The sequence below is a fragment of the Aplidium turbinatum genome, chromosome 9 (assembly GCF_918807975.1).
Source record: "Aplidium turbinatum chromosome 9, kaAplTurb1.1, whole genome shotgun sequence".
Lineage (NCBI taxonomy): Eukaryota > Metazoa > Chordata > Ascidiacea > Aplousobranchia > Polyclinidae > Aplidium > Aplidium turbinatum.
This window is the reverse complement of record NC_137480.1, coordinates 24,542,781-24,564,662: the sequence shown is the minus strand read 5'-3', so window position 1 is coordinate 24,564,662 and position 21,882 is coordinate 24,542,781. Positions and strand designations below refer to the sequence as shown.

At 38.4% G+C, this 21,882-nt stretch overlaps 1 protein-coding gene across 1 annotated transcript in view; it reads right to left on the bottom strand.

Moving 5' to 3' along the window:
• Positions 1-9,242: 9,242 nt before the first annotated feature.
• The window catches only part of LOC145777706 (uncharacterized), a 35,557-nt gene continuing 22,917 nt past the window's right edge, over positions 9,243-21,882 (bottom strand). The window contains exons 4-11 of the mRNA XM_082589143.1: positions 21,186-21,275; positions 20,882-20,968; positions 19,925-20,059; positions 16,972-18,297; positions 14,780-14,845; positions 9,920-10,188; positions 9,496-9,678; positions 9,243-9,407 (exon numbers count right to left, since the gene is read on the bottom strand). Coding sequence (XP_082445269.1) covers positions 9,354-9,407; positions 9,496-9,678; positions 9,920-10,188; positions 14,780-14,845; positions 16,972-18,297; positions 19,925-20,059; positions 20,882-20,968; positions 21,186-21,275 — 2,210 coding nt within the window. The 3' untranslated portion in view covers positions 9,243-9,353. The remainder of the gene's footprint in view (positions 9,408-9,495; positions 9,679-9,919; positions 10,189-14,779; positions 14,846-16,971; positions 18,298-19,924; positions 20,060-20,881; positions 20,969-21,185; positions 21,276-21,882) is intronic.

Below are 21,882 nucleotides of genomic sequence, written 5' to 3'. Positions count from 1 at the left end.
CTCCTGGGGGGAGGGACTCTGATGGTGGGATCTTCATTTCAGTGTATGATGGGTCGTTTTCGAATTGTTGTTTCCATTGCTTAAGTCTTGTTTCTTCTTTTGTTGAGGTTAGTGGCTGAACGTCTGTTAGGAAGCTTTTTCTTGATTTCAACCGGGTTTGTGCAGCAGTTTTTCCATATAGAGGATGTTTTTCATCACATATTTGTTTTAGCCTTTCAGCTTGACTGCTAACGTCTCTTCTTATGTATGGTGGTGCAATACCAGCAAGCAGATAAAGTTTGTTGGTATTTGTGGGCTTCAGACACCCAGTAATAAGACGACAAGAATGATTGAGTACAGAGTTAAGCTTCGATGAGTGACAGGACCTGTTCCAAACAGGGCATGCATATTCTGCTGTGGAGTAGCACAAAGCCAATGCGGTCATTCTGAGGGTTTGTGGATTAGTGCCCCACCCAGAGTTGGTAAGCTTTCTCAGGATATTGTTTCTGGTGTTAACCTTAGCCTTTGTGTTTTCAATGTGCTTTTTGTAGCTGAGAGTACGGTCCAGTGTCACTCCAAGGTAGACGGGGTTAGGGCAATGTTCCAGCTCTGTTCCCGACCAGGAGATTTTGAGGGTCCTTGTAGCTTCTCTGTTTTTTAGGTGGAAAGAACATACTTGTGTCTTTGAAGGGTTAGCTTTGAGGTGATTGTTGGTGTGATATTGTGTTAACTCCTCGAGCGACTTTGTAAGGTTTTGTTCTATAGCAACAAAGGTCTTTTCTTGTGATGTTATGCATAGATCATCGGCGTATATAAACCGCTTAGTGTGTTGATCTATCGGCTGATCGTTGGTGTATATGTTATACAGTAACGGTGCTAGAACACTTCCTTGAGGAAGTCCGTTCCGTTGATGATGCCAGCGGCTTGTTTTTGAATTCAGGATAACTTGGAATCGTCTGTTGTGGAGTAACGTTGCTATAAGCTTTGTTACTGCAGCATCTTTGGACATCTGCAAGATCTTTTTCAGCAGGAGACGATGGTTAACTGTGTCATAAGCCGAAGATAGGTCAACAAATGCAGCACCAGTAATCATACCTTTCTGGAATCCGTCTTCAATATGTTGCGTTAGACACAGCAATTGACCTGTTGTTGACTTTCCAGGTCGAAAGCCAGCTTGTTGGGGAATTAGGTGTTGTTCAACAGAAAGTGATAGTCGGCCAAGAATTAACCTCTCGAACAATTTGTAAAGGTGACACAGTAAAGAAATTGGTCTGAAGCTTTTTGCTAGAGATGGATCTTTTCCAGGTTTCAGAAGAGCAATGATCCGTGCTTTCAACCAGATCTTTGGGATGTGTTTCTTTGCCATGCAACAATTAAACAATTTTAGAAGCCACTTTCTAGCCAAAGGACCAAAATGTTTTATTTCTTCAGTGAAAATGCCGTCTAGTCCAATAGCTTTGCCATTTTTGAGAGTATCAATACCTGCCTTAAGTTCGTTTGGTGAGAAGGGTTTTGTTAAACCAGTATTTCCAGTATATTCCACATTCTTGATTTTCGGTCTGGGGATTTTCTTTGTTGGTTTACCATTTTCTAGCAGCTGGTGGGCAACTTTATTAACCGTGACAGGATAGTGTTGCTGTTTTGATTCTGATGGATCGTTACTTAATTTTCGTATTAGACTCCATGCCTTCTTGCTATTTCTCGACATATCCGTTGCTTCGATGGTGTTTTGCCATTTTCGTTGCCGTTCTTCAGAGATGGAGATCATCAGAAGTTCGCCGGTAAGGATGGTAGCTTCCGCAAAAGGGTCTTCTTCAAACAGTTGTTGGTACTTTTGCAACAGTTTGGCACTTTCACAGTTTAGACCGGGAATATATTTTGAGCTGCATCCACGTGGGATGTTTCTCTTGGCTATGTGGCGCACAAGAGTGGCAAAGGATTCATAATTTTCTGGCGCTGGGTCAACTGATTTTATTTTGTTTTCAAGTTCTTCTGTGAAACATGCCCAGTTTGCCTTTTGAAAGTTGAAACGTCGTTGAAAAGGAACACTTGATGGTGAGATTGCGGCAGAGATGCTTATGCTGATTGGACGGTGTTGTGTTCTTGGGATAGCATTCAAGACTGTTTTCTTACACATTCCTGCAATTCTATGGCTTGAAAATGCAATATCGGGGTTGTAACCAGATTTCCATCTTCTGCTATTGAATGAGTGGGGCTGTTTAGCGTCATGTATTAGGCTGAGTTGGTAATTTTCAGCCCATAATTCAACAGCTTCACCGTCAAGGTTTGTTTCACTGTATCCCCACTGGGTGCTATGGCTGTTAAAATCACCAATCACAACATGTGGTTTCTCTGTAGTTAAGAAAGGAGGAAGTTCAAATTGAGTAGGTGGCGGTTTGTAAATAGAGGTGATGTTGACATGAGTGAGCTCAACAGACAGCGCTTCGATGTCCTTCAGATTGAGCTTTGATGTTGATTGCACAATCAGTCCTTCTCTGACAAACATGGCACTGCCATGTTTTTCATGCGGCCTTTCAATGACATTTTTCATGCCGTCCACTTGAGGTCTCGGATCGTTTTCCCCTCGGTGAGTTTCTTGAAGGCAGAGAACATCACACTGGTGGTCTTTGCACAATTTGGAAATCAGAGCTTGCTTGGGTGCGGATACCCCTTCAGCGTTGAGAGATATTATGGTCAACGCCGGCTTTGATAAAAGCCGATCGTTGTGACGTTGGCCTCTCTTCTTGCATCTAAGGGTCTTCATATCAGTAGATAGTATAGTCTCTCTTTAGAAGTTTTAGTAGAATTCGCAGCTACTACTGTGTAGTGTGCTGACAGGGATCGCGACGTGAACGCTTCTACTATGATCCCCTTGCTGAGGGGATCATAGTATATTTGCCTTGCTGAGCTGTAGCTTCCATTTCAGGAGATATGTTGATTGTTGATATAGTTGACATGTCCTGGCTTAGGTTCTTCTCCATTGACTGCCGATTTCCGGCTGGATGTAGGAAAGCCAGGTCGTCTGCGTAAGCATACTTCCTGGAGATGGTGTCAGGCAGGTCATAGATGTAAGTGTTAAAGAGGAGGGAGCCAGGACAGAGCCCTGTGGGACGCCGTTCCTGAGTCGACGTAGTCTACTTCGTCGGCCGCTACCGGTGGAAAGCGTAAAGCTGCGGTTTTGCACAAGTTCCATAATCATATGGACCATGTGCCTGTCAGGAAGGAGACGGAGTAGTTTGCAGGTAAGGCCGCTGTGCCATACAGTGTCGTAGGCAGCCATGAGATCGAAAAACACGGCGCCAGCCTTCTTTTTTGCCGAGAAGCTGTCCTCGATGTCTTGGGTCATCAGAGTGACCTGGTCTACGGTTAATCTTTCGTGGCGAAAGCCAGCTTGGTCCCGAGGGAGCTGAGAAACACGCTTTAATGCTAAAGTACTAGCCCGCCCGATAGCTCAGCTGGTTAAGCGACCGAATTTACGAAGAAGCGGCAAAACTAAGCAGAGCTAGTTCGTTTCTCGGAGTGTGCACTTGTGGCCGAGTGTGCACTTGTCGGCAGCCGTGGCCGAGTGGTTAGCGCGTTGGGCTCGCAGTCGAGAGCCTGCATGTTCGACTCCAGCCACCCGCACTTGCTGTTGTTTCTCTGGGCAAGAAACTTAACGATAATTGCCTCTACCTAGTGATCGATTTCGAGTAATGGGTAGTACCAAATTTAAGTCATAAGTAAAGTAGACAACCGGAAAACAGACATTGCCGTCGGCTGCAGCGTGGGTCAGGTGTATGTCGGAAGGCGTACACCGATGCATAGCGCTCAAGTCCGCTTTCCCGCAATGCAGGATAAAGATAAACAAACAAACAAACAAACAAAAAAGTGATCCATTGCAAGAACAGCTCTTCATGCACCGGCACCTAGTTGATGGAATAAGTCAGAGACAAAGCAAAAACTTTACACTGTCAATCTCGGTGATCGGGCCTGCGGCAGAAGTTCAAAGTCTCTACAAGTATGCGAAACTGCCTGGAGCAAGCTATGCAAGAAGCTTTTCCAGTATGGAGCACAAATATTCCCATATAATCAATCAAAGCATTTTTTCAGACAATTTTGGTTCATAATCTGTTTAGCCGTCTCGTATCAGTTCAGTTCATTTGTTTTTATTTCTGATCATCACAGCAAAAAACAATAGGCCTACACATCAACATAGCAAAGGTCGAGAAAAAGGTAGAAGCGACAAAACGCAAACGTTAAAACGTGCTTGTGACCGAAGTAAGTTATTAAGTTGAAAGAAATTTGGCACGGTCGCAACACCTTCAGACAAATTTAAGATGGAAAGGGAAATAAAAGAAAATGTTACAAACAAAAATAAAAACAACAGCCAATAATTTTATAGCTTTATCTGATATTTTCAAGAATTGTATAAATAAACATTTGCTATGAAGATCGGCCATGGTGCGTTATAAAGAGTGCTGATGGTCGTGAGGGGAACACATCTTGATGCGTTTAGCTCATAGCAAAGAAGAACAAGGCAGGCAAAGAAATCCGACCACGGGCAAAGCCATTTCAAGCGCAACGCACCAGGCCTTGCACGACTCACAAAATAGCTACAACTTGGCAACACGAAACAATGACATAAACAAATAAAACAAACAAGCAAAAACAACATCATCATCTTGTGGAAATCCAATTATACCCAGGGAAGTTATGTTTGGTTTTCCATACGTTTGGTTTCCGCATTGTTGCCAGGAATTATTCCACCCGCAACTGAATGGAAAGCAGTCCTGATATGCTTTGCTCAAGCGCACACAAGAGAACCGAATCAACGAAGCACGACCTTGAGTTCTCGACCTTTCAGGCTTACTGGACCCTTCAGAAGGAAAAATGTTTTGTGGCACCTCGTCGCAAACCAATCATCTTTCACGTCGAATGCAGCAGGTTGTTGGAATAAACCTTAACCGGTTTATACCAAAGACTTAAAAATCGTTATTTACAGCTTCTCTAGTTGACTTTCAGCTCTAATGCAGTGTGGAGAAAAGTAGGCAATTTCGCTTATTGTGCGTGACCTTCAATTCGACCTGGAGATTATGGGTGTTTGAGAAAAAAAAGAAAGGGGAAGTAGTAAAGAATATTTTAAAGTTAGTGTAAAACTTAACTAATATAAGCTACCGGTACTGCTTTTCCCTTAGCTGACAAATTCCGCAAAAACCTTTCCATGTAGGCCTACAGCATTCAGCTGCAGCTTCGAACAATCTTTTACTCACTGATTAACGTAAAGTAATATAAACTACACAAACTTTACTTTTATTGATGTTCTTACCCCCCCAACCAGAAAAACATAAAGACGAAGAGGTATTGATTCACAACACTAGATGTCGTTAAAGAGACGTAGAAGAGACCTTCAAGTAGAGGTTACCCCTCAATCTTTAATAATAATAATGTTATGGTTTTGTTTAGGCTATTGTCACTCCACAACAGCTAAAGTCTTTTAGCGACCGAGCTCATTTTTAATTTTATATCAGGTTTACGATGTCATCACATTATTACGCGACTTATTCTCACTGCGTTATACAAGAACACAATTGGTAGGCTACCGTTTTTAAAGTCTTCGGTTTGACCCGACCTGGAATCGATCTCAGATCCACCAGCATTAGAGCCAAAGGTGATAACCACTCGGCCTTTAAGCGGATCGTCGCAATCCTTTGCTAACAACACATTGAAACTTTATTATTGGCAGCATTGAAGTTTAGGTTGATACAACGTCGTCTGTCGTTGATAATTTGTCGTCGTTACACAAGTCAACCATGTAATAAACAATTAACGGATAACATCAATTTGTTATAAAATAACATCAAATAGTTAACGCCCCGTTAGATCAGTGGTTGCCCACCCGACTGACGATCAAGCAGCGCTGGTTCGGCCCTGGAGGTGTGCACTTGAGCAACGCATTTCAGGAATGCATTCCAATTAGCGGCACCTAGTGTATGGAATACTAGGCAACAAAATTTCAACAATCAGAAACTTCACTCTGTCAATCTCGGTAACCGGTTTTGCTTCAAAAGCCTCCACAAGTATGCGAAACTACCAAGAATAACCAATCAAGGCTTTGTCAGTCCGAGGATAAAGATTCAAAACCAAACCAATAACATCTTTCAAAAGTGGATCCTTGTTGAGTTAAATGAGATCGCGATCAAAGTCAACTTAGATCGTATCCATCTTTAACCAGTGGATCACCCACAACGTCCTTTATCTGGTGTAGCTAATATTCGAGCTCTCGTAAGTGTAGTTTTGCCTTACAAACTGGAAGATGCAAAAATGCATCCAGCTATCGCGCCTTCTTTTCTTTCCTACATTTTTCTTTTCTAGATGCTCTTTTCCCTACCCATACCTTGGAAGGCAAAACTGTGCTTTATGTTAGGTACTTGTGTCGTTTCACTTTATAGAAAGGCCAGCGAACCACAAGTTCTTTGGTTCTGGTGGCGAGTTTAAGTCTTAGGATGCTTATTTTGTCACAGATATTGTGATTCAATCATTCCTCTTTTGTTACACATTTAAGAAAAATTACCGTCTTTATTTAATCTTAAAATCAACTTGCAGGGGTTTGCGACAACATAGCCCACTGTACAGACAATGACACATCACAGATGCAATACAACAATAGCCGAGACATATAATCAGTACATTGACAAGGAGGTCTATTTTTTGGACTCGGGCCCGAGATGATTTGAGGGTCCCGCAACCCTTCCGAGAGGCCCGGGAAATTGAAGTAACCAAGTCGTATATTTATACAAAGCGCGTTTTTGTTAGAAGTGCCTTGATTAGGGGCCCGCGAGTCTCATGGGTACCGAGCAGGGGCTCCGAGAGGGGAGGAAGTCGGGCAACTTTCTGCAAAGCACTGTAAAGGAAAAACGAGTAGTTTTTCGTTTATTACGTTTGAGGGGTCCCATTTTTGCCACAAAAATAATAGTGTACCAACTTAAAAAATTAACAAATTTTTGAATGAAATAGACAGTTCCAAGCATTTTTCGATCATGGTAGATCCTACTTCAGATGTTTCTCATCAAGAACAAATCATTCCGTAAAATGGGTTGACATTGGCCATCAGGGGTGACTTTGTACCAAACAAACAAAAAAGATTACTGGTTAACTTAGAGCAACTTAAAATATTTCTGCTATATTTTGGTCATTTGCATAGGTTTGTAAATATCCTCTTTTATGTGTTTTCAGAATTTTTTAAGAAAAATGTGAATTCAGTTGTTCACTCTGGAGGATCCAATATGGCCGCCAAATAACACCAAAAAATAACTTTGCAAACTTTTACCTGGCACGCCAGTGTCTGACCATATTGGGTATGCCAAGCATTGACAGAAATTAAGTTTTAGCTCTAGGTTTAGTAATAATTACGTAATTTGGCTGCTGGGCATTTGCTTCTTTCACCTAGGGGGTGGCTATAGTCACTCCTTGACATGTAGAAAATATGGGGTGACTTTGGCCACTTTTGTATGATGTTAATCCACTTTTTATCGTTTATTACAGAATATTAGTTGTGTTAGTGATCCATTTTCTTAAATTTTGGCTTGATAAGAGTGCAGATTAATATTTCAAAAATTGACATGCTTAGGAAATACAAACGGAAACCAGGTGCCAGGCCATATATTACTTGTAGGCTACATTTTCGTTCAATTAACATGATATTTCATACATAATCACGAGTGTTGATTGTTGAAATTTTTTTAAAAACTCTAAAAGGGGCCAGTGACACCCTTTTTTGGGGTTGGCAATGAGCATGTCTTGAAAAAAGATTTCTGCTTATAATTTTTTTAAAACACTGGAGTAAATACCACTTAACTGATAGTTTTTTTTAAACTCTACACATGGACCAAATGACTTCAAAGTCTATGTAAGGGCTCTTGATAGCCTTCAATATGGGTCATAATTAAAGTTTTCTCCCAGAACCATTGTAAAATTAAAGTAAGCGGTGTCTCAAAACTGGACCAAAATCACCCCATTTTACTTCTCGTATTAAGATAGGCGATGTTAAACTACTTCAAGACGTAAAATTTGATGCTGTTAAGCCTACTGATTTCTGCATCATTAAATGGTTTCTATTGTTTAATCTTGAAAACTGGTGCTGCTGCGTTTGGCTAAGTGTGTAGCTTACTATTTTTGCTTGACCAACTGAACCTTGACTTCAAAAACTGCGTTGGCCAAGCATATTGATCCAACATGTCTGGAAAGATTAAAAATGTTCAAGCAAGTTTCAAATAACGGGAAGTAAACCCTTTTTGCCTATTGTCTGCTTATGGATATCATTGCTAAAAAGTCTGTTTGGAGTTCATGGCGTTGTCCAAATGTCATATAACTTTTGGAGTAATTGATCGACTGTAGGCTAAGCTTGTGTCATAATAGTAAAGTTTAAGTTAGCGCTCCATAAATATAATGCCTACTTTGGACTGGAAATTAATTCATTCGGGTAGATGAGGCATCGTGCTTTCCAACGATAGTAAAATCCGAGCGGAAATGAGAAAGCTATAGCACATTTATAAGTTATTGAAAAATCGATATTGTGGTAACGTTTATTTTACGTAACTTATAAAAATGTGAGTAACGATTTTATTTAATGGTTGTTGTTTGTTTAAGGTCTAATGTTTGTTTATAAGTTGAATTAAGATTAAGGCCGTCTGACTGCCTGATGAAATTTTTATCTATCTAATTTATCTAGTTTGGCTATCTGACTCCATGAACTAACTTCCACACAATTATTGTTATTCGAATTATAATTTTAGGTTATCAGAAGGTGTTCGTATAATGTTGTAGGTCTATAACACAAATTGAATTTAAACATTACAGAATAGTGAAATTGCAGAACAGTAAAACATTATCACGAATTATTACATTCTAAGTAAACAATCAATTTAATGTTTTCTGAGAGCAGAACTGGTCTAACTGTGTCTTTTCCAAATGCGAACAAATCATTTGAATGCGAACAAATCATTTATTATCAGTCCCCTTTTTCTTATTCACTTCGTGGGCAGATTACATGGAAAATTACAGAAACACTAGGAATTAAATTTAGGTTAAACTAGTTCACTATAGTAAAAGGCAGGACTTATATGTTGAAATAATGGATCGCTACAATATCCATTCCGCTTTCACTTCTATTCCGTGTTTTTGCACCCTTCTCAAAAGTAGTTGCGATTTTTTGCATGACGTCACACAGTGTCATGACGTCACCGAGCAAGGCGGCAGATTCTATACTAGCACCCATTTTTGTTTATATTACGTCACCTGATGTAAACAAGCAGTTTGTTGTTGTATTTTTAACTCAACCAAACAAAATCACTGGATAACATAATTTTATTGCAAACATCTACAAATAAATAAAAACATCATCGATCCTTGTGCGAGAGGAAATGACGGAGGCCAACCCAGATCTCCAACTCCTGTAAAAGACAAAGCGAATAATTGACGTTGATTCAATGTTGACACAATTAATAGTTATAACGTTGATACAACGTAAAAAACTCTCACTTTATTGTCCAACCGATCCAATGCTGCTTGTAGTTTGGATTCTTCCTCCATGTTCGGAGATCTCCCCTCCCCATCTCCACCATCGAGGGATCGCACCATCACAACTTCCTCTTCAACTTTGTGCAACACCTCGATGACGTCATCGAGGGATAGGAGGTTGCCATGGAGACGCATCGCAACGATCTAAACACAAATTAATTATGATTCAACAATTAAACATAAACAATTTATTTATGTTGTGACTTTTTGTTTATTTATTTTATGTTTACAAGAATTGTTAAAAAATGATTAAAATTGGAAACTCGAACTTATTTTGAGAAACTTGTTGAAACTCAGACGTTAAAACAACGTAATGCAACGTTGAATCAACATAACAACTGACCATGAATCAATGTGTTGGATATAAAAGTTAAACATGACTTACGGATCCAGGCATCGATTTGATCGCCTCCTTCCATGGACGGAAGTGATCGGAATTCATTTTGCATCTGGTCAGACCAAGGACTTTAATCCGCTTCGGCATCGACTTGATGAATGACGTCACCGCATGAATGTCATTCTGAGTGTGGTAGGATTTCATCCCTATCCTCCCTCCATCAAACTGACTTCGTGCTGTGACGGTCACTTCCAAGTCGTTGCCTTCCCGCAAGATCTTTGAGATGGCGATGATTGAGCGAACATCATCATAGTAACCTAACAATGCAGGAATAATATAAATCAATATTAGCTCGGCTAACCAGGTTGTCATCTAAAACCACAGTTTGGTTCTAACCATAAAATAATCAAACATTGAACTCAAGTTGTTTACTAAAAAACAAAACATTAATTCATTTATATAATATAACCACAAATTTAAGTAAGAATTTGTGACAGAAAATTCATTGTTTGAATATTTCACTAAAATTAATTTGCATTCAACCAGTTTCTGAAATTTAGTGTCATAAGTTTTGAATTTAATGTTTCCAAGAAAAAACATTAACCCTTAGAAGGTTGGGCTCCTGGAATCTTGCTCAGTTTGGGGGGGGGGGGCTGTCAATTCTTCTTATGCTTTAGGAGTGATATGAGTTACCGCAAGCGACAGCCAATTCCCTTCACGCTGTGAAACAGTTAGGATTAACGAGAAATGGGCCAAATAAATTACTTTCATCCAGCTGGTGGGAAAATTTTGAACAAAAGAATATGAAATATTTCAGAGGATGTGCTGAGAAATGCCTTATATCTCTCAATTTATAACCTTTATTCGCTCAAATCTGCGATTCTGATCATAACGTGGTGGTGTGCAAAATAAAAAACAAATTGAAAGCATTGAAGAAAACAAAGAAACATTTATTGTGGGACGTCAACTAGCTAGAGGACCCCAGAAAACGGGAAAATTTAAGAGAAGAACTGGACAATAAACTTGCAAAGAAATGTTTAGAAACGGATTGGAAACGGATGAAAAATTGTATAAAAAAAGTTGCTGAAAACACATGCGGAAGGCAATTGTTAGAGAAAAGCAACAGTGGATGACGGAAGAAATACTGAATAAAATGAAAGAAAGGCGAAATCTGAAAGGAACATTGCTTGTAAAAAACGCACTTCTGTAAAAAAACTAAACAAGAAGATCCGACAAATGTGTAGATTGTAGAAAAGCAAAAGAAGATTACTGGAAAAAAAGTGCAAAGAGTTGGAGCATTTAGATGACATGAGATCGCCAAAACTGTTCACCAAACTAAAAGAAATGAAAGATCAACCTCCAGCTGCAAAGATGGGGCTGATCTTTTGATTGACATTTTATTTGTTGCGAGTATAAACACACATATTCAACAAAATCGGATAAAACAAACGATAACGTAAAATGTATTATGTGTGGATACTGCAACGGGTGGCTGCGAAGTGACCTGGAAGGTCTTCTAGTCGAGCAGCCACCCTCAACAAAAGAAAAAGTAACAAATTAAACATCAATGAGGCCAGTGTTGGTGGGTTTTCTCCAGATGTACAGAAAAGCGCAATTAAAGATCACATTTTCTCATGTACAGAATGTCAAAACAACGTTTCTATCAAGCAATTTGAGATCATGTCCAGAGGCAGGTCTGAGTATCAAACTAAGATCTTGGAAGCCTTGTACATAAAACGTCACAATCCACTTTTGAACAGACAATTGTATGCTTGCGGCTCGTCTTTCTTGCTCTCTGTATTTTAAAATTAGTTTTTTCGCACCTTGCCTTTCTACCATGTCATGTGATCTGTTTAACACCTTTTGATGCAGTTACCTTTGATTCTCGTGGAGCCTATCGTTGAGTTTGAGCTAGTCAGAAGTACTGTGCAGTTTTTGTATTTTCCTGTTTATAGATTTAGTTAACCATTGTATTTTATTCAGATGTAGTTAAGTTATATGTATATTATTCCTGAAGATGTCGAAAACGTTCGATATTTAATTGTTGCGTAGTTTTGTGTTTTTTGTAAATATAATAATCTTTAATATGTTAAACTTGATAACGTTGCTCGGCTTCGCATGCCTGTGGTTCAACAAGACAAACTCTCTACCGAAGCTGTAACATTATCAAAAAAAGGATAACCCCAATAATACAACAACAAATTGATGAAAATCAAGTGGGATATAAAAAAGGATCCGGAACAAGAAATGCAATCTTCCTTCTTCGAACAATTGGCGAACGGAGAATAGAAAAAGGAAAACACACTTACATTGCATACATACAATCATACATTACAGCAAAGCATTTGACAGGATAAAACATACCAAATTACTACAATTGCTCGAAAAATTTAATGTCCCGTTCTTAGAAAGAAGACTTATAAAAAACATATATTTTAAACAAACAGCAGCAGTTCGATGTGGTAGCAGTCTCACAGAATTTTTCCCGATTATTATTCAAAAGAGTTCGGCAGGGATGCATACTCTCACCAATATTATTCCATTTGTACAGCGAAGCAATAATCAAGGAAACATTAACAACACTAAACAAAAACGGAGTAAAATTCAATGGTCAAATAGTAAGCAACATACGATACGCAGATGACACTGTCATTCTCGCCGGCACAGAAGAAAAACTGCAAGAAAGCATGGACAAAATCAATGAAATCAGTAAAAAATACGGAATGAAACTCAATTTGAGGAAAACAAAGACAATGCTGATCGAAAAAAGCAATGGAAATAATAAAATAAAAATTAAACTGGAAGGAGAACAATTGAATCAGGTCACCACGTACACATACCTAGGATCCCTCATTACACAAGATGGAAGATGCACCAATGATGTAAAAAGAAGAATCGGTCAAGTAAAAGCGTCATTTTGGAAATGCAAGGAATTTTTAAGGGGGGAAATAAATTTACAATTAAAACTAAGACTTCTATCTTGTTACATCAAACTAGTCATGTCATATGGAAGTGAAAGTTGGACCTACAGCAAAGAAATTCACAAAAAAATTAATGCTTTTCAACTCTGGTGCTATAGAAGAATATTAAAAATATCATAGGCTATAAAAACACATCACAAACGAAGCAATTAGGAAAAGAATTGGAGTGCAAGATAGATGGGCAAACGACTTAGCAAAACAAAAGATGAAATTCGCGGGACATACTTTGAGAGGATCAACAGCACAGCTACATCAATTGGTTATTGAAGGTATGGTGGAAGGAAAGAAGTGCAGGGGAAGAAGGACATGAACATGGGGAGATGACGTAATACAGTGGGCTGATTTGTCAAGCATTGGAGAAACAAAAAGAGTAGCGGAAGAACGTGACTTGTGAAAGAAAATGACAGCCAACCTTCGGATCGGAGACGGCACGTGATGATGATGATAATAATTCGCTCAAAATTTCAGCTCAATAGAGGTGAATAAAAGTTAGGAAAAGTCAAGAAATCTCGTAGTCGCAGCCTCAGTGGTTTTAGAGATAGCCCACAACTGTTGATACAAAAAAGTTGAATTGACAGCCCCCTCTCCAATCTTCAAAGGGTTAACGTTTTCTTAGTTCTAGTAGGCTATATAGCCCTTGGAAGGGCCGTAGGCATTGTTCTCTAGAGCAGAGTACTGTTCATAATCATGAAAGAATTGTAAGGCTATATTCGAAGGGTTGCCACCAGAGATGAGCAGGACCCGAAATTCCGGAGTAAAAGAATGCAAAGTTCGGCAGTTTTCAACAAGAGCCGGAGCTCGAATTTTCGTCTGAGAACCGGAGACGGAGCGGATGCGAAGGCAAAGTTTAGTATTTAGTAAAAAAAACTTTTTGGAGAAACAAACAATAACTTAGTAATGTACAAATTTACCACAAACAGAATGCGAGCCTGAAAATCAAGACTTCATCTCTGGTAGCCACTCCATGATCGACGGTTAGGCTTTTACGGAGGCGTAGGCTAAAATGTTGAAAAATAGTTAGGCTATCTTGTCTAAACCAATTCAACTTCAAGGTCTAGCTTGTTAAATAAATTGACTTTTGTTGCCTGAACCGTGACCAGCATGTTTTTTCTTTTTTGCTTTTTCATTTTCATTTCACCTTCACTTTTATGCTTTTCCACTTTTGTTGTATAGCTTACTTATTGTGCTTTTATGCTTACTGTGTTTATACCTGTATCTAATATTTGTTGTTTTAACTTTTGTTCCCAAATTTGTTGCGACGGTGCCAAATTTCTTTCAACTTAATAACTTACTTCGGTCACAAGCACGTTTTAACGTTAACGTTTTGTCGCTTCTACCTTTTCTCGACCTTTGTATAAATTGACTTTTGTTGCCTGAACCGTGACCATGCTCTTTCCACTTTTGTTATATAGTTTACTTATTGTGCTTTTATGTGGACGTGTATTGTTTTTGCTGTGATGGTCAGAAATAAAAAAACAACTGAACTGAAACCTGGCTGATTCTATTCACTTGATAATTTTACAGTTTTGGATTGTTTTTAACTTGAAGTTCGAACACCTTTTAAAAATAAAACCACTCAAAGAGCAACGCAATATCGAGTTTCAGTGCTTTAAATATCATCATCATTATGTGCTGTCTCCGATCCGAAGGTTGGCTGTCATTTGCTTCCACATGTCACGTTTATCTGCTGCTCTTTTGGCTTCTCCAATGCTCGACAAGTCAGCCCACTGCTTCACATCATCACCCCAAGTGCGTCTCCTTCTTCCCCTGCACCTGCTTCCTTCCACCATACCTTCAACAACCAACTGATGAAGCTGTCCGCCGATCCTCTCAAAACATGTCCCGCCTTAAATATAGGCTACCCTGAAACTGGTGAAACATTTTTAGCATAAAAAACTGTGTTGAACAGGTAAAAACATTTACTTACTTGCAACTTTCCGAGTTTTCTTGTACAGCTCTGAAATAAATACATCCTTCTTTGGAAAATCTTTACCTGAAAAAAATCACATTTTCATAAAAATTACGGCTTGCCATCATCACTTTTGCAGAAGTACAGCAACTCACTCTAAGCTCTGAAAATAACTTCTTTACTGAAAGTTTTGGTTTGTAATTTGTTGTAAACTTTTGATGAGCGGTACAGGTCTGGGTTGTGCCAAAATGTTTGCGAGATAACGTGTAAAAAAATTGTGGAAATGCGGTTCCAACTTTACTACATTACGGCTTGTCATTTTATCTTAAACAAACGATCTTAGGCTACGTTTACATGACGTTTCATTGCGCCCGAAATGAAAGATTTCCATTTCGGTTTGTTTGGCGGACGCGTAATCTGTTTACACGCGGCGACCGAAGTGAGATTCATGGCGGTCTGGATTTCACATCGGTAGTTTTTACAGAAATGAAACCGATGTCAACTGGTTGCGGCTATGTAAACACGCCGCAATGAGATCCTAGCAATGAAATTAGCCCTAGTAGTTTGATTATAGTCAGTTAACTGGTAGTGTAGTAATTTGTAGTGTAGCACGTTAAGAGAACTTGAACATAATATAAATAAAATAGTTTTGTTTTTGAAGTCATAATAATAGAATTTTACCACTGGTCTAGAATATTGGTTTTGCTTTAGAACCAGCCATCTGCAACCCATCATCCCAATTTCTGAAAGATATGCTGCAAAGTGTATTAGGAAAGGAGAACTTGAGCATTACATCAGTGCAATAGGCATAGCTTTATATTTGTAAAGTCATGATGATATGCATTTTCAACTAGAACTAGTCTAGAATGTTGGCTGTTTTTTTAGACTGAGCACAAACACTTATTGTCAATGTCATCTGTAACCATTTAAGACATGCATTGGACTGGTGCACTAGTAAAGAGCAAATAATTAGCCAATAAATTAAGCTAGTACATTCTTGAAGAACACAAGTAAATTTGCTCTGAACTTGTGATGTCAGTCTATTGACCTAAAAGAATTTTGAAAACACTTGTGCTGTTTCAGTACTGGTTAATGTAGCCTTTGGAATTGCATGTTTTATTGTAGAATCTATGCTTTTTTTTGGGTAGAAGAACCAGCTTTATTTTCAGCGTACTCAGTAGCTTATAGTTACAAGCGCGAAAATCACTCATGCGTAGAGACTGTATTCTTTTCACCCGAAACCAAAAGCAGCGGCAATGAGATCGCATGTGAACAAAACCTTTTTCACGCCGCTTTGAAATTTCATTTCGGTCATTTTCATTTCGCCTATCATGTAAACGTAGCCTTAGTGTGCAAATGAACTTTTCCGCGTTCGAAGTGAAGAAATAAAGTAGCCTGTGTTTTAAGTAAACTTGAGAGTTGAAGAGTCTATAAAAATGCAAACAGATTTGCAATCGCTAAAGTGTAGATTTTAAATGTTACTTTAAGATTACATTATGAAGTTTATTAATCCTCCTAGAGCTAGACAGACAATTGATTGCCAACGTAGTCTCATACTGTAGTAGTTAACACGTGCTGTGATTAACCGGGCAATACAAATTTTTTGTTTTCAATTATTTTTTTGATCCGGTTTTCAGCTGCATAACATATTTTTTTACAATTTCGTAGTTTTCTCAAATTTTAAAACGTTTCTTTTTTCTGCAGAAGACTGTACATATTTAACCTTTTTACTTCAGCAATACAAAGCCTATTATTTTTTAAAGGGTTTAGCAAGCGCTAGATGTACAGCCGAAAGTGTTTGCAAATTTTATTTAGTGTCATGCTGGTTGCTGTGTTGTTGTTAGGTTGCGTTTGTTTATGGTTGATTTAAAAATAACTTATATCTTTTGTGAAAGTTTAGCTGATTTTACACCAGAAGAGCGTATCATGATGCTGAAAAAAATGCCCGAAGATCAGTCTCATTTAATTTTTAATAGCAAGCTATTGATTGTTAAATATTTGTTGACGCTGCAATTAAATTTGTCTTTGAACATCATAAAAAAGTAAATAGGTACACGTAAGAATCACAAAAACCTAAACAAATTTTAAGCGTTAAAATCTTCAACTTTTTTCAGCATTGTAACTATAGAAATGCAAATCAAGGATAAAAATGGAAAATGAGAAACAGTGAGCTCTTTGCAATAATGGTTTTTTATCAATCGTAAAGTTACCATTTCCTGTGCTTGGATCCAGCAAAAGACCGCATAGAAATTGTACAACAATGGACCAATGATCATTGAGCAGATTGTTTTGGACAAAGGAAGCGAACTCTCTTGATGGCATTTGATGACAAAAATACAAAGCTGAAAAGTACTCCTGGAAGGTTTGATGTGTAAAGTACAATTGTTGGTTACCTTCCAGCAGCGGACATTTTTTGTTGGATCCTAATAAAGGTACAACAAAATCCTGAACTTCACTGATGGTCAGATTTTTTTGTGTAAGAGTTGTAGCATTAATAAGTACTGTACCCTCTTTTGTCGCGTCATAGGCAATTTCAAGAAATTTCATAACAGTTTCATCTGACAAAGAACCTGTATTGTCAGACGCTTTAAGATTTTTAAGCACAGAATGAAACACATTGGTCATTGTGGAAATGCACTTCACTTGTCCAGATGAACCCAATGAAGCTCTGACATAAAGTTGTAACATAAGTGGGTTGTGGCATAATGATTCTAGCTGGGGTGCTTTACTGGTTAATGATTCCCAGAGTTCGTCGGCTTTACTCTGGTTATTCAATAAAGCATCAAACAATTTTCTCATATCTGAAGAGGTTAAGTCACGAAGAAAGAAAATAAGACTTGGTCTGCAGTTTTTAGGAATGGACAGCATAGCGTGAGGACGAGAAGTGAAGATGAGGTGGCAGTGACGTAGAAATTGTCCTTGGCAAAGGCTTGAAACTAGTTCCTGAGAAGTAAGAGAGCTGTTATAGTTGCATTTCTTTACAGGCTTTATTATATTCCATTCCACTTGATCAAATCCGTCAAGAATGATACAAACTTTTTTTGGATTGTTTTTGATCCATTCAAAAGCAGAAGTGGCTTCATTCTCGTTTAAGTTATAGTTGCTATCTCCCAATAAAAATTGTTTCAAAGTATATGTGTCCTCATCACTGTCGCTCATGTCCATGAAAAGCTTCCTTAAAACAACAAGATCACCACACTGACAAAGACGCCTAGCCAGGCGCTTGGACAAGGTCGTTTTCCCTGCCCCAGGATATCCAATTATTGAAACAAAATCGTTGTTTTGAGCATCCAAAACCAATTTATTAAAGTCAACTTTTTCGTCAGATTTTGTTAGTTTAAATTCATGGGTTTTGGGATCATATTTGTTGTCATCGGGAACAAGATTTCCTTCGTAAAATTTAACCAAAAAAAGTTCAGCACACACGTCTGGCAAACCGTCTGAAGAGATGTTAAAATGGCACAGGTCGACGTCATATTCAGGGTCATACAGCTTGAGTGTCGTTTCTTTTAGCTTTTCTATTCCGATGTTTGAGCCTAAAAAATAAAAAAACAAATTTATTAATCTTTTGCATTAAAAAGTAGCAAATGTGGATACTGACGTTTTCAATTGTTTCTTGCAGTTTTTCCAGCACTTCCTTACAGATGTAACGACTGCGGAAAAAACAATGAAAATAAAAAATAAAAAATTAACTGAACATGTAATGTAAGAAAACACATCTATTAGTTTTCACCATTTGTTAGGTTTTAATGAGCTATTAGTAAACTTATCTTTATGGAACATAAGATAAATAAAAGATGCGCTCACACTACACAGCATGCAACGCTTTCTACCCAGACAGCCACTTCATCTGGTCCAGAATGCCTACAAATGAAGTGCACGCCGCAAATGTAGGAAAGGTTTTGACACAAGGGACTGTACATAAAACACGTCCTCAGAAAATTGAGGAAAAAATTTCCCCCTTCCTTCCATTTCCGCACTGTATCAACCCCTCTTCCTCCTTGTCCGTGCGAAAAACATGACCGATATCTCTGAAGTGTAAGTGGCCATGGCAGTTCTATACACTTATATTGCTTGCTTGAGACTATATACTTCAACTGGAGTGGTGGTTTAGAAACCTTCTAAAGTCAACTTCTTCTGATCCGGAGTTGGTCAGTTATAAACCGAGGAGTCGGGATCATGTATTTTTCGCCCGACTCCACAGCTCTGGTTAACGCGTTGAATAAATTTGCTAAATATGTCCCTGCTGCTTTTGGAGCCAAACTTTATGGCATTAGTATCGGTTATACTTGCTGAACTATGAACACAAAGTCCATGTGAAATATGGACTACATGGTACGGTGCCGGCAGGAAACGGCCTCCCAAAACCATTTTCCGGTTAAATCTCTAAGATTCACAACAAGTGTCATTATCTCCAACTATTTCCAGGAGATACTGGCTGTGATAAACATGAGTATTCTGCTCATTTCTAATCTGCTGCTGGAGGTTTGAATTCTTCGGGCTTGATGTACTCTGCAGTAACTGGATATGAATATTATTATGGATATTTCGGTTCCATAGTTTGAATCTAGTTTAAATTTGGAACCGTTTCTTAGGGATACGTCATTCTGAAATAGACATCTCTACTTCATTGTTGATGTTGGTGACTTGGTGCATGTCTGAACCCCTCCGAGTTTTGCAATCAGACACAAAACATGATTGTGAAATCGGCATGAAAACAGGTATGGGTCAAAAAAAAGTCCAAAACCATTTTCCGGTTAAAACTATTTCTACTTATTTTCTTTCGACTGCAAACAAAAGTAACGTCGCTACTGCAGCTGCTGCTTTAACAAAAATGTAGCACCGCTATTGCTACCAAAACAGTACCGCGCTAGTACCGGAGCTGCAAAAGTAGCGCTCTGCTGCCCCACCTTTGGTGCACATGTGTCATTTACTGGACATTTCAAGAATTGTTGCAACAATTGCTAAAGTCTTGAAGACGACGTCAGCAATGATAGCTTAAACATATTTTAAATTACGGTTAAAGTTAGACTCTTTACATAAAGTTAAACAGTTGAATTTGAACACTCTCTGCTATGATAACGTATAATTATCTTAAGTCTATATTACATCGTAAAAAAAAAATTAGAATCATTGTCGCACTTGATCTTGCATTTAACTTACCAGGATTCGAAGATGATGTTTGAGTGGAACTGGAAGGATAGACATACGATGGAGATGAGGATGACAGAGATGCAGATTCTGGTGTTTTTGGAAGTGTGTCTTGCAGCACTTCCGAATCAATTTCGGTTGGAGTAGCTTCAATATGCATTTATAGTATTGCTTATTGTTTTAGACTGTTTATGAAAGCACAAGTTATAAAAAAAAGCAAATTACACAACTTATCTTCTGATTGAAGTAAGCCACAAATCAAGCACATAGACCTCATGTAAAATCAGCCTCAAAAATTGACGCACAACATTATAAAGCTTTTTATCAAAACTATATATTTATATCAAAGCAATGGTTGGGTGAAATTCAGAGAGTGTCGAGAGTTGTTATGTGGTAGAAGATTTCCGTTGAAAATGAGAGGAAGAATTTATATTAGTTGTGTGAGATCTGCAATGCTGTACGGAAGTGAGACATGGTGCTTACGGGAAAACGAATTGGCGATTTTAAGAAGAACTGAGAGAGCCATGGTGAGAGCAATGTGTGGTGTAAAGCTGATGGACAAAAGGAATACCGAAGAACTTATGAGCTTGCTTGGGTTGAATGAGAGTGTTGATAAGTTGGCAAAAGCGAATGGAGTGAGGTGGTATGGGCATGTTTTGAGAAGGGATGAAGATGATGTTTTGAGAAGAGCGCTGGAGTTGCGAGTGGAGGGTCGTAGAAAACAAGGAAGACCAAAGAAAACATGGAAAAAGCAAGTTGAGGAAGAAAGCAGCAAGGTGGGCTTGACAAGAGAGGACGCGCTAGACAGATCGATGTGGAGGCAGGGTGTGAAGACGATTGCGGCACTTGGAGGTGAATCCGGCCACCCTCGGTAACGGGGACATCACCGGATTAAAACTGGACTACTACTACTACTACTAAAGCAATGATTAAGACGAAATGATAAAAACAAGTTGATAACCAACTTACTTTGCTGTTGCACGTGGCGAGATGAGGAACTTGATCTGATGGATGATCGTGGATAGATGGTTTTATGTGAGGATGCTTCTGATGAGCCTTTGAATAATTTGTGATAAAATTTAACCAAAGGAACTGAAATTGAAACTAAAGTGTTATTTAAAAACATTTTCATTTCCTTTCCTATAGAGTTTAACTTGATTTAAAATTATTTTGCTTGGAGTCGGTTGCTCTGAGAACTGAACTTGTAATTCTGTATGGGCCTACAATTTATGTAAGTAACAAAATGTTAAAAACAAGTTGATTTCAAACTTACTTTGTTGTTGCAGGTGGTGAGATGATGAGGAACTTGATCTCATGGATAATCGTGGAACGTTAGATTCATATGAAAATGCTTCCGATGAACCTTTCAATAATTTGTAATGAAACTTAACTAAAGGAACTTTGGTTGTACTTATTTGCTGATCATTTTTTTTAGTTCTTTACATCAAAGCAAACATCATTTTTTTAGTTCTTTATGTTTTAACAAACTATTTACATTGACAAGCCGTAACAGAACATCCATTCCTCATTATTTGACAATCACGTAACCTACTGTTGTTGTAACTACGCTTCAGGTCACGTGTGTCCCTACCTCCGGTCATTTATTTTTTTTTAACATTTGTTGGCCCGCAGAATGATATTAAATTTTTTTTAAAACCTGGCCGCCAACATGCTGCACCATAAACAAAAACATCTATTAGTTGTAATAACATAGCCGAGTGGTGAGAGCACTGGCACGGCACTCGAATGAGCGTGGGTTCGATACCGCTCAAGAGCATGCAGCTGTCTCTTTGGCAGGACACTTAAAGGCGTGCTTGAAGGTGGTCACGAAGATTGGCTTCCATGCTTTCCCGTTCACTTAATCTAAATATTCAACCACTGGGCGAAAGCCTGGATACGAATAATAAAGTTAGAATAATAATAATTATAATGGTTATAATAATAATTATAGTATATATAACAATAATAAT